This window comes from Lemur catta, chromosome 6 (genome assembly GCF_020740605.2).
Source record: "Lemur catta isolate mLemCat1 chromosome 6, mLemCat1.pri, whole genome shotgun sequence".
Taxonomy (NCBI): domain Eukaryota; kingdom Metazoa; phylum Chordata; class Mammalia; order Primates; family Lemuridae; genus Lemur; species Lemur catta.
Genome location: NC_059133.1, coordinates 94965723 through 94978370, shown reverse-complemented (window position 1 = coordinate 94978370; position 12648 = coordinate 94965723). Strand labels below are relative to the sequence as shown.

Below are 12648 nucleotides of genomic sequence, written 5' to 3'. Positions count from 1 at the left end.
GGTAAAAGGACATCTAAGATCCTTGCTCTCAAAAAGTATGCAGTCCAGGCACCTCCCACTCTGTGGGTTCCTTTCTCATCTTACTTACCTCCTGTGCCCAGGGGACCAGACCTCACATGCCCTAGCACAGTCTCCCAGGTGATTTTGCCAGGGAGAGAGAACATTAAAAGCCAAACACAGACAGACACAGAGAGAAAGGTGTCTCACCCAGGCAGCCTGCGCTGGCCGCAGGAGCAAGCACTCACCTGATTCTGAGACAGTGTGAGGTGTGCCCAGGTGACCTACCTGCTGCTGGCCGGCTGCCAGGGCACATTCCCCAAATGACGCTGCTCAGGGAGAAGCCAGGCAGCTATGACAGCGTTCCTGGTTGGAGAACCTCTGGCTCAGCGGGCAGGGTGTTGTCCACGCAGCCGGCCAGGGACCAAGCTTGGCTGCTTCTGATCCTTTGCTTGCCTGGACTGTGACACACTTGGCCCTGCAGGGAGTGGACGTGCCGCAGGCAGAAGATGATATGCTGGAGGAAATTCCGCAAAGTCCTCTGCATTGGGCTGACTCTGGTCATTGCTGTCAATCTCCTTCTGGCCTTTGATGCCAAGGGGACTTTACAAAACTTGATTCTGGGTGGTGCCCACAAGGAGCTCCATTCGCCTCTGTCTGAGTGGGACCGGGCAGTGCTAAAGAGACTCTCCCGCTTGGAGGTGGAATTGCAGCATGTGGGTAAGTTCACAGCATGAATTTAGAGGGGATGATAGAGTGTGTGTGTGTGTGTGTGTGTTTAGGGGCACTTAGAAAAAAGGGGCATGGAGAGAAAAATGGGTGAGAGGTCACATTCTCATCCCTCACTTGCTCATTTAAGCATCTTAAATTGAATCCTACACTTCCAAATGGGAGGTAAGTGCTGAGAATTGGGTGAGCAGAAGTGGGAATCAGGGCAAGCCGTTTGGGGGAGGGCAGCAAGGTGTGCACATGAGTGGTGTGTGTGCATGTGCATGCTTGTGCATGAGCACATCCACAGACATGCAGGCAGAAATCCCTGGGGCAAAGGCCTCACTTCCATTTTGCTGTGTGCTCTTATCAAGAATGAACTTTGTTAGAGGACCTAAGGTAGAATCCCGATAAGGCCGTTATGAGTGTGTGACTTTGAGCAAGAGCTTAGCTCTCTCTCGGCCTCAGGTTCCTGGTCTGTAAACGGAGGGATGATAACCATAATGGCAGACATCTACCTGACCTCACCGGGTTGTGTGAAACGCATGCAGAAAGCAATCTGTAAACTGCTATGTGCCAAATCTTAACCTCTTCACTGAAAGTTCAGGGTAAGATTTCTGCAAATGCTGGGGTTTGTTTGTGATTCTGGCTCACCATGGAACTCTAGCTCCTCGAAATTTTATGAGCCTCTGCACCTGACTTTAGTGAGGAAGGCATCGACTTTGTCCTGCTCCCCAGGTGACAGTGGTCAAACACTGAACCCCAAAGCGGGTGTTGCATGTGTGAGCAGGGCTGTGACTACTCAGATGTTCACACAAGGGGCTGGAGTTGCAGCAAGTGTCTTTTTAAATGAAAGCTGAGTGTTTTCAGGGTTTAGGGTGAGGCAGAGGAATGGATGGAAGGAAACACAGGAAGAGAAAAAGGAAGAGGACTGGGGATGGGAGAGAGAGAGAAGGGGAGTGAGAGAGGAGATAGGAGATGGGACAGAGCAGAGGGAGCAGAAGTGAGAGTCCAGGGAGAGAGAATCAAAGAGTTTACATGGGGATAATAAGGGGAAAAAAAGAAAATGAGGGGGCAGGGGGAGGATAAAAGGAGAGAGAAGGCAGAAAGCACCCAGAGCATCTTCTGTGTCCCCTCATAAGACTCACCATGTTTTATTGTGGTACAATTTTCTGGAAAGCAAATCTCACGAGGGCTGGTTCCATGAATGTCTCGTTCAGCACTCATTTCCCTTCACACGTGAAATCACATAGATGAATAAATGCATGCGTGAGTGCAGGAAAGAGAGAGAAGAGGACAGACAGGCAGGGACAGAGGGAAGAGTGACACCGGGCAAGAGGACGGATGAAGCAGAGGGAGGATGGTCAGCTCCAGACGCCGGTGCAGACATGCTCAGTCTAGGAGGACGCCGTGGCCCCAGGCTGCTGATCCCAGCACCACTGTCACGCCTTGGCAGGACGCCCAGACCACATCTGGATTCTCAGCCTTCCAAGGCTCATCACACGGGCTCAGCCCTCTTGCGCCATAACATGGCAGGAGTTGTACCCAAAGCCCAGCTACTCTTTCCTTCAGCTGGGACATGATGTGCCACTGGGAGCCCCCCAGAGCCATCCGGTCTGCTTCCCTTTCCTTCTTTGCAATGACTGGTTTTCCCTTTTGTTTTTATTCTTGGTGCTCCCACGTTGCATTCACTCTGAATTGATGTGGCTCCTGAGACTCACAACCGACTGAGATAAACCTCAAATGTCTTCTGGGCCCTGTTCCCAGATCACCAATGCTCTTCTTTCTTGTGGGGCTTCCTGGAACTGAATGCCTGCTCGCTTGCCTGTCATCCTGTGCTCATTGCCTCCAGGGCTCCATAAGTCAATAAGGATACACAGACAAATTATGTAAATGATCAAGAGCGAAAGCAAACATGTATTGATAATTATATCCCTACAGAGGGAGGGATCAGTGACTCTGAACCAGTTTGCTGGGGCCTCCCTCAGGTTCCCCAAAGCCCCACCAGAATGATGTCATTGGGTGTGTCTCCTTTGGTGCTACAAGTCATAAGTGTAAGTCGTGGGGATGACCTAGTGACACTGTATTCATCCTGCCAGACTCTCTGAATGTCCTCAAATTGGCTTTAGTGCATCCAGGTCCAAACCAGTTCCCATGGACAGCAGTGACTGAAAGACAAAATCAGATCGCCCCCAGAGAAGAAGGTAGAGGAGTTTAGAGGCATAGATAACCCAGTACCACCCTGTGGCCCCTGTATGCTTAGTGCAGTAGGAATAATATTCAATTCGGACACTGTAAACATTATGCTCTCACTTTCATTTTCTGAGCACACGTGCATGATGTTTACACGAGCCTTCTTGATAGACCTATCACTTACTTTTCTTTCTGAGTTTGTTTGGACCATCCTCTTTTTGTCTTGAGCAGTTCCAGTCAACAGTCCCAGGGTGGAGGGTCAGGGGGAGGGATGGTTTTGGGATGATTCAAACGCATTACATTTATTGTGCACTTTATTTCTATTATGACATTGGGATATATAATGAACTAATGATACAACTCACCATAGCTTGGAGACCCCTGCATGGCATAGTTGATTCTCCTTCTTTTCCTTCTCCTTGGGCCGGTCTTATGTCACTTTCCAGACATGTTCTCCTACCAGTTACAGGACTTCCCTCCTTCTTCTGGGGGCTGTCTGTGGACCTGAAATCCAGCCCACATTCTGGTCACAAAGCCATGTGCCAGGCATGGAGCTTCATCTGCTCCATGGGGCTGTCCCCTCACCAAGTTGGGGACCTTGAGTTGCAATCATCTGGAAAAAAGGGGTGCCTTCTTCTAACTTGCAGAAAGATGCTGGATGGGCTAGGTGGTCCTGTCAGTCTGGTGGAATTCAGTGTGGATTTAGGGGAGGATTAGTGGGAACTAAGCGGATCCTATGTCAGAGTGCCTTGATCACCACTGGGGGGTTTAATGCCAAGGAGGGTCATAATCACTGAGCACTAAAATGGTTACTGTTTCTCTCTTTTTGCTGAGTTCATAGATTGAGCTTGAGGGAGTGCTTGTGCTCATGCCAAGACTCTCCGGCACAATCTTACAGGGTTATTGTAAAAGTGAAGTAGACAATGGGGGGGAAAGAGTGCTGAAATTTGTAGGCCATTTTCCAAATGCAAAACTTCGTTATTACTATTGATATCATGGATCCCGGAAGGCCTTCTCTGCATAAAACGTCCTTTTGCCTGGGTCTGTCACTACCTGTCCATTATTGTGAGTGAAGGTGTCTCTCAAACGAATGTGACCATTGGATTTATCTGGGGCAGTTGTTAAAAATACAGATTCCCAGACTCTACTCCAGACCTATCGAGTCAGAGTCTCCAGTGGAGTCCTGGGATTCTGCATTTTTAACAAGCTTTCGACGACATTCTTATGACCAAGCAAGTTGGAAAACGCAGGACTAAGACATCTCTGATCTTAAAGTTCCTGCTAAATCAACTACATGGCAAGTGAAGGGGTGACAGGATGGTGGTGGCTGTGGTTAGGACAGATTTGCCTCTGTTAGCCGCTAATAGTACAATACAGTGTTTCTCAAATTTTACCGTACAAAAGAACTGCTCCTTGGTTTTATAAAAAAAAATGTAGATTCTTGTAACTTCCCCTACTCATATTCCCACCTGACCTGAGATTCTTATTTAGTAGATTTGGGGATAAGCCTGGAGATCTACATATTTTTTAATAATCACAACTGAAGATTCTGATGTAAATGATTTTCAGGCCTCATTCTGAAAAACAGGAGCTTTTTGTCAACCTATTTCTCAGACAACAGTAAGTCAGTTCCTAGAGGAGCCTTGGAGGTGTGGGACAGATAAGTTTTGATGGAGCTATATCTAGTGCGTGCCTTTCCATGACAGTCTTGCATGGCTCTGACCAGTACCTGTGACAGCACATCCTCTGGGACAAGAGCTTGTAAATTTTAGGATTTGAAGAGTAAACCATTTCAAGGAAATTAGGATGGGAAGCAATGCCCTGGTAACTGAGGATTGGCTGAAATGTTTTCTCCCCCATGTGCCTCCTCTTGCAGAAGAAAGTATGAAATTGGCTCTGAAGCAACAAGAAAGAGTGAACAACACACTAAAAAGGGTGACAGACATCCAAAAACCAGTGAGAGCCGAGTTGAGTGGGCCAAGGAAGCACACGCCCCACAAGAAGCTCTTCCCAGACTCGCCGCTTTTCAAGCAGTGGGGTGAGGATCTTTCTGAGGCCCAGCAGAGAAAGGCCCAGGAACTTTTCCAGAAGTTTGGTTACAACGTGTACCTCAGCAACCAGCTGCCCCTCAATCGCACCATCCCCGACATGCGAGATTCCAGGTGGGATGGACCAGGGGAGGGCTTCCAGGGACCTCAGTTTGATTTGGGGGTGAGCTCTGGGAGGAGGGGAAGTCAGGGCTTGGCTAGAGGTTGGGGTAGTGGGGAGCTGGTGGGGAAAGGGTTCAGGCTGACTGCGCAGAGTTCTTGTTTTCAATCCATTTTACAGTGACAGCTCAGGGAAGGTAGCTGACTTATGCAAATATTCACAGCCCTCTGGAGAAGGGCAGAGAGGAGCAGACATAGCAGAGGAACAGAGCCTTTGAAACTCTGATCTGGAGAAACAGAGATACAAGGTCAGATGAGAAAAGTGAGGCTGAGGAAGGATTTGTACAAGTCACACCAAAGTTAGCAGCTCTGCTTCCTTCCCTAGGATTTTCCTTGATTCTCTGCTTGGATTCCTCTTTGCTGTTAAATCTGATTTGAAGTGTCTTCTCTCTCCTTCCCCTTCTGTTACTCTTCCCCATTGTTTTTTCTCTTTCTGCCTCTCCCACCTTCCTTCATAATTTTATTGTTGAGATATAATTTACACATCATACAATTATCCGTTTCAAGTGTACAGTTTAATGGTTTCTGCTATATTCACAGAGTTGTTCACCATCCCCACAATCAATTTGAAAACATTTTCATCACTTTAAAAAGAAACCCCATTAGAGCCTCTCCCCGTTCCCACAGCTCCCCCTCCCTGGGCAACCACTCACTGACTTTCTGTCCCTCTGGTTTGCGTATTCCAGACCTTTGACATAACTGGGATCCTATGATACGGGGTCTTTTGTGACTGGTTTTTCTCATGTATCATAATATTTTAAAGTACCATCCGTGTTATAACATGTACAATGACTTCATTCCTTTTTATTGTCAAATAATATTCTATTGTATGGATTTACCACATTTTGTTTCCCACTAATCAGTTGATGGACATTTGGTTGTTTCCACTTTTTTACTATTACGAATAATGCTGCTGTGAACATTCTTGTACAAGTTTTTGTGTGGATGAATGTCTTCTTTTTTCATGAGTTTAAGCTTAGGGGTAGAATTGCTGGGCCATGAGATTACTCTATATTTAGCCTTTCAAAGAACTGTCAGACTGTTTTCCGAAGTGACTCCATCATTTTATATTCCTTCCAGCGGTGTGTGAGAGTCCCGATTTTTCCACATACTCACCAACCTTTGCTATTATTTGTCATTTTAATTATAGCTGTCCCAGTGGGCATGAAGTGGTACCTTTGTGTTTTTGGTATAAATTTCCCTGGGGCCTAATGATGTTGAGCATCTTTATGCTTATTGGCCGCTTGTAGATCTTCTTTGGAGAAATGTCTATTTGGAGACTTTCTCCTTTTAAAAATTGGTTTATTTATCTTTTTATTATTGAGTTGTAAAGTACTTTGTACATTTTAGATACATTTTTCCATTGTGTTGATTGTCTATTCAATTTCTTGATGGTCTTTGAAATACACGAGTTTTAAATTTTGATGATGTCCAATTTATCTATTTTCTCCTTGGTTGCTTGTGCTTCTGGTCTCATATCTAAGAGACAATTGCTTGATCCAAAGTCACAAAGATTTATGCCTATGTTTTCTTATAAGAGTTTTATAATTTTAGTCTTAAATTTAGACCTTTGGTCCATTTTAAATTGATTTTTGTACGTGGTATTACATAGGGATCCAACTTCATTCTTCTCTGTGTGGCCATTCAGTTGTCCTGGCACCCTTTGTTGAAGAGTGAATTGCCCACTTTCCACACTGAATTGTTTTGGCTCTATTGTTGAAGTAAATTGGCGATGAATGTAAGGGTTTATTTCTGGATATCAATCCTATTCCATTGATCTATAGGTCTATCCTTATGCCAGTAACACATTTTCTTAATAACTGTAGTTTTGTAGTAAGTTTTGAAATTGAAAAATATGAGTCTGCCAATGGTCTTCTTTGTCAAGATTGTTTCGTCTATTCTGGGTCTTTGAATTTCCATATGAGTTTTAGGATTAGTTTTAAATTTCTGTAAAGAAACCAGGAGTATTTTGATAGGGAATTCATTGAATCTGTAGATCAATTTGTGGAGGATTGCATTTGAACAATTGTCTTCTAATGCATGAACGTGAGAAATATTTCCATTTATTTAGATCTTCTTCAATTTCTTTCAACAATGTTTTGAGTTTTCAGAGTATAAGTTGTTCCCTCCTTCTGTTAAATTTATTCCTAAGTATTTGTCTTTTTCATACTATTAAAAGTGGAATTGTTTTCTTTTTTAACATTTTATTTTATTTAAATTGACAAATAAAATTTTATATATTTATCTTGTACAACATGATGTTTTGAAATACATATACATTGTGGAGTGGCTAAGTTTAGCTAATTAACATATGCATTACCTCACATAGTTATCATTTTTGTGGTTAGCACACAAAATATACTATCTTAGCATTTTTCAAGCATCCTACATACTGCTATTAACTATAGTCACCATGTTGTACAATAGATCTCTTGAACTTACTCCTATCCAACTGAAATTTTAAATCCTTTAACCAACATCTCCCAACCCCTCCCCACCCATCACCCCATCTCCTGGTAACCGCCATTCCACTCTCTACTTCTAAAAGTGCAGCATTTTTAGATTTCACATATAAGTGAGATCATGCAGTATTTGTCTTTCTGTGCCTGGCTCATTTTACTTAACATAATGTCCTCCAGGCTCATCTATGTTGCCTCAAATGACAGGATTTTATTTTTTTAATGGCAGAATAGTATTCCATCATGTATCAATACTACATTTTCTTTATCCATTCATTCCATTGAATGGACACTTAGGTTAATTCCATACCTTGGCTATTATGAAAATGCTGCAATGAACATGGGAGTGGGAATGCAGCTATCTCTATGACATACTGATTCATTTCCTTTGAATATATGCCCAGTAGTAGGATTGCTGGATCATACAGTAGGTTTAATTGTAATTTTTGAGGAACCTCTATACCATTTTCCATATGGCTGTGCTAATTTACATTCCTACCAACAGAGTGCAAAGGTTCTGTTTTTCCCTACATCTTCATCATCATTTGTCTTTTTGATAATAACCATTCTAACAAGTGTGAGGTGATAGTTCATAGTGGCTTTAATTTGCATTTCTCTGATGATTAGTTATGTAGAACATTTTTTTCATATACCAGTTGGCCATTTGTAGTCTTCTTTTGAGAAATATTTATTTTCTTTTCCTCATTTTTCATTTGTTTTCTTGCTATTGAATTGTTTATTTTTCTTATATATTTTGGATAACTTTTACCCTATTTCATTTTATTTTTTAAACTTTTTAAATTTCAGAATAATACGAAGGTACAAATGCTTTGGTTATATATATTGTCTTTGTGCCAGCCAAGTCAGAGCTACAAGTGTGCCCAACCCCCACGCATCATGCACAATAGTCATTAGGTGTGAATTTACCCATCCTCTCCTCCCATTCCCACCTGTCCGATGCCCTATGAATGTTACTTCCATATGCACATGTAAGTGTGTTGATAAATTAGTACCAATTTAATGGTGAGTACCTGTGATGTTTGCTTTTCCATTCTTGTGACACTTCACTTAGAAGAATGGGCTCCAGCTCTATCCAGGATAATACAAGAGATGCTAGTTCATCACTTTTTTTATGGCTGAGTAGAACTCCATGGTATACATATACCACATTTTATTAATCCATTCATGTATTGATGCACATTTGGGTTGTTTCCACATCTTTGTAACTGTGAATTGTGCTGTTATGAACATCTGAGTGCAGATGTCTTTTTTATAGAATGTCTTTTTTTCCCTTTGGATAAATACCCAGTAGTGGAATTGCTGGATTAAATGGTAGTTCTACTTTGAGTTTTTTGAGGTATCTCCATGCTACTTTCCATAGAGATTGTACTAGCTTGCAGTCCCACCAGCAGTGTTCCCAGTGTTTCCATCTCTCTGCATCCACACCAACATTGTTTTTTGGGACTTATTGATAAAATCCATTATCACCGGAGTTAAATTATATCTCATTGTGGTTTTGATTTGCATTTCCCTGATGATTAGAGATGTTGAGCATCTTTTCATGTTTGTCGGCCATTTGTCTTTTTTTGAAAAGTTTCTGTTCATGTCCTTTGCCTACTTTTTAACGGGGTTGTTTGACTTTTTCTTGTTGATTTTCCTGAGTTCTCTATAGATTCTAATTATCAAGCCGTTATCGGATGTGTAGCATGTGAATATTTTCTCCCATTCTGGAGGTTGCCTGTTTGCTCTGATGATAGTTTCATTGGCTGTGCAGATGCTTTTCAATTTGATCAGGTCCCATGTATTTATTTTTGTTGTTGCTGTGATTGCCTCTGGGATCTTCATAAATTCTTTACCTAGGATGATGTCTATAAGAGTTTTCCCAACATTTTCTTCTAGAATTCTTACGGTTTTATACCTTAGGTTTAAGTCTGTTATCTATCATGAGTTGATTTCTGTGAGAGGTGAGAGGTGCAGATCCTGTTTCAGTCTTCTACATGTGGCTATCCAATTTTCCTAGCACCATTTATTGAATAAAGATTGCTTTCCCCAGTGTATGTTTTTGTCTGCTTTGTCAAAGATCATATGGCTATATGAGGATGGTTTTATATCTGCATTCTCAGTTCTGTTCCATTGGTCTATGGCTCTGTTCTTGTGCCAGTACTATGCTGTTTTGACCACTATAGCCTTGTAGTATAGCTTGAAGTCTGGAAAATTGATGCTTCCCAATTTGTTCTTTTTGTAATGTTGCTTTGACTATATGGGTCTTCTCTGGTTCCACAGGAAGCGTAGAATTATTTTTTCTAGATCTTCAAAAAATAACATTGGTATTTTAATAGGGATTGCATTGAATCTGTAGATCACTTTGGGTAGTATAGACATTTTAACAATGTTGATTCTGCCAATCCATGAGCATGGTATGGTTTTCCATCTGTTTACATCTTCTGCTGTTCCTTCCTCAGTGTTTTGCAGTTCTCCCTGTAGAGGTCTTTCGCCTCTGTAGTTAAATATATTTGTATTTATTTTATTTACTTTGTTGCTATTGTGAAAGGTATTGAGTCTTTGACTGGTTCTCAGTTTGACTGTTGGTATATATGAATGCTACTGATTATTGTACATTGATTTTGTAACCTGAGACTTTGAGGAATTTGTTTATCAGTAGTCTCATGGAAGAATCTTTGGGGTTTTCTAGATATCATATCATCAGCAAAGAGCAATAGTTTGACCTCTTCAGCTCCCATTTGGATGTCTTTAATTTCCTTCTGTTGTCTGATTGCTCTGGCTAGGACTTACAGCACTGTGTTGAACAGAAGAGGTGATAAAGGGCAACCTTGTCTGCTTCCAGTTCTAAGAAGGAATGCTTTCAGTTTTGCCCTATTCAGTATGATGTTGGCTGTGAGTTTGTTGTATATGACTTTTATCATTTTGAGGTAAATCCTATCTATGCCTATTTTGTTATGCATTCTTATCATAAAAGGGTGCTGAATTTTGTCAAACGCCTTTTCTGCATCAATTGAGAGGATCATATGGTCTTTGTTTTTACTTCTATTTATGTGGTGAATTTCATTTATAGATTTGCATATATTGAACCATCCCTGTATCTCTGGGATGAAGCCCACTTGGTTGTGATGGATTATTTTTTTGATAAGCACCTGAATTTGGCTTGCTAGGATTTTATTGAGAATTTTTGCATCTATATTCATAAGGAATATTGGTTTGTAGTTTTCTTTTTTTGTTGAGTCCTTTCCTGGCTTTGGTATCAGGGTGATGTTGGCTTCGTAAAACATGTTGGGTAGGATTCCTTACTTCTCAATGTTGTGAAATAATTTCTGCCACATAGGCACCAGTTCTTCTTTGTAGGTCTGGTAAAATTTGGGTGTGAAACCATCTGGCCCAAGGTCTTTTTTTTTTTTTTTTAGGAAGGTTTATTACTGCTGGTTCAATTTTGATACATGATATTGGTCTATTCAGGAATTCTATTTCTTCCTGGTTGAGTCTAGGGAGGCTGTATGTTTCTAAGAATGTGTCCATTTCCTCTACATTTTCAAGTTTATGTACATAGGGATTTTTATAGTATTCATAGATGATATTTTGTATTTCCGTGGTATAGCTGTAATTTCTCCTTTTTTCATTCCTAATTGAGCTTATTAGAATCCCTTCTTTTCTGCTTCTTGTTAGTCTATTAAGATGCATGTCAATTTTGTTTATCTTTTCAAAGAACCAACTTTTTGTTTTATTAATCATCTGTACAGTTTTTTATTATCAATTTCATTCAGTTCTACCTAGATCTTTGTTATTTCTTTTCTTCTTCTGAGTTTGGGATTGGTTTGCTCATCCTTTTCCAGTTCTTTGAGACAATTCATTAGATTGTTTATTTGTGATCTTTCTGTCTTTTGGATGGAGGCATTTATGGGTATAACTTTTCCTCTCAGGACTGCTTTAGCTATGTCCCACAGATTTTTCATGATTTGTGTCCCCTTTTTCATTTAGTTCAAAGGATCTTTTGATTTCCATCTTAATTTCCTCCTTGACCTGCTAATCCTTCAGCAGTAAGTTGTTTAGTTTCCATGACTTTCTGTAGAGATGAATGTTTCTGTTGGAACTGATTTCTAATTTTATTCCACTGTGGTCTGAGAAGATGCATGGCATAATTTCTATTTTTGTAAATTTGTTGAAACATGTTTTGTGGCCTAGGATATGGCTGATATTAGAGAATGTTCCATGAGCTGATGAGAGTATATTCAGTGGTTTTTGGGTAGAATCTTCTGTAAATGTCTGTCAAGCCCATTTGTTCTAGAGTTCTGTTTAAGTCCATTGTTTTGTTGTTTATTTTCTGTTTGGAGGATCTGTCCTGTTCTGTCAGAGGGGTATTGAAGTTCCAGCTATTACAGTGCTACTGTTTACCATTTTGTTTAGATCAAGTAGGATTTGCTTCATGAATCTGGGTGCACCTGAGTTAGGTGTATAAATATTTAGAATCATTATGTCTTCTTGTTGAATTGTTCTCTTTACCATTATATAATGACCATCTTTGTTTTTCATTGCTTTTGTTGATTTAAAGACTAAGTTATCTGAAATGAGAACTGCTACAGTAGCTTTCTTTTGATTTCCATTTGCGTGGAATATTGTTTCCCATCCCTTCACCCTGAGTCTGAATGAATCCTTGTGGGTTAGATATGTTTCCTGAAGACAGCAGATACTTGGTTTGTGTATATTTATCCATTTGGCCAGCCTATGTCTATTCAGTGGGAAGTTCGAGCCTTTCACATTTATTGAAAGACTTGAAAAGTAGGCGGATTTCTGTTCATTCTGTTGAATTGAACACTGTTGCTTTGTTTTCTCTCTTGAGCCATTGTGGTATCTGGCCACTGATATTTAGTGTTTGGATGATTTTACACTGGTGAATGTCTATTGTGCTGATCCATGTGTAACACTCTCCTGAGTACTTCTTAGAGGGCAAGTCTTGTCTTGAAAAATTTCTCAGTGTTTGCTTGTCTGAGAAGGTCTTTATTTCTCCTTCATATAAGAAACTTAGGCCGGGCATGGTGGCTCATACCTGTAATCCTAGCATTCTGGGAGGCCAA

General features: G+C 41.0%; 1 protein-coding gene across 1 annotated transcript in view; it reads left to right on the top strand.

Annotated features, from left to right (window-relative positions):
* The first annotated feature begins 423 nt into the window (after positions 1 to 423).
* Positions 424 to 12648, top strand: part of GALNT8 (polypeptide N-acetylgalactosaminyltransferase 8) — a 49232-nt gene continuing 37007 nt past the window's right edge. The window contains exons 1-2 of the mRNA XM_045554546.1: positions 424 to 717; positions 4775 to 5060. Coding sequence (XP_045410502.1) covers positions 507 to 717; positions 4775 to 5060 — 497 coding nt within the window. The 5' untranslated portion in view covers positions 424 to 506. The remainder of the gene's footprint in view (positions 718 to 4774; positions 5061 to 12648) is intronic.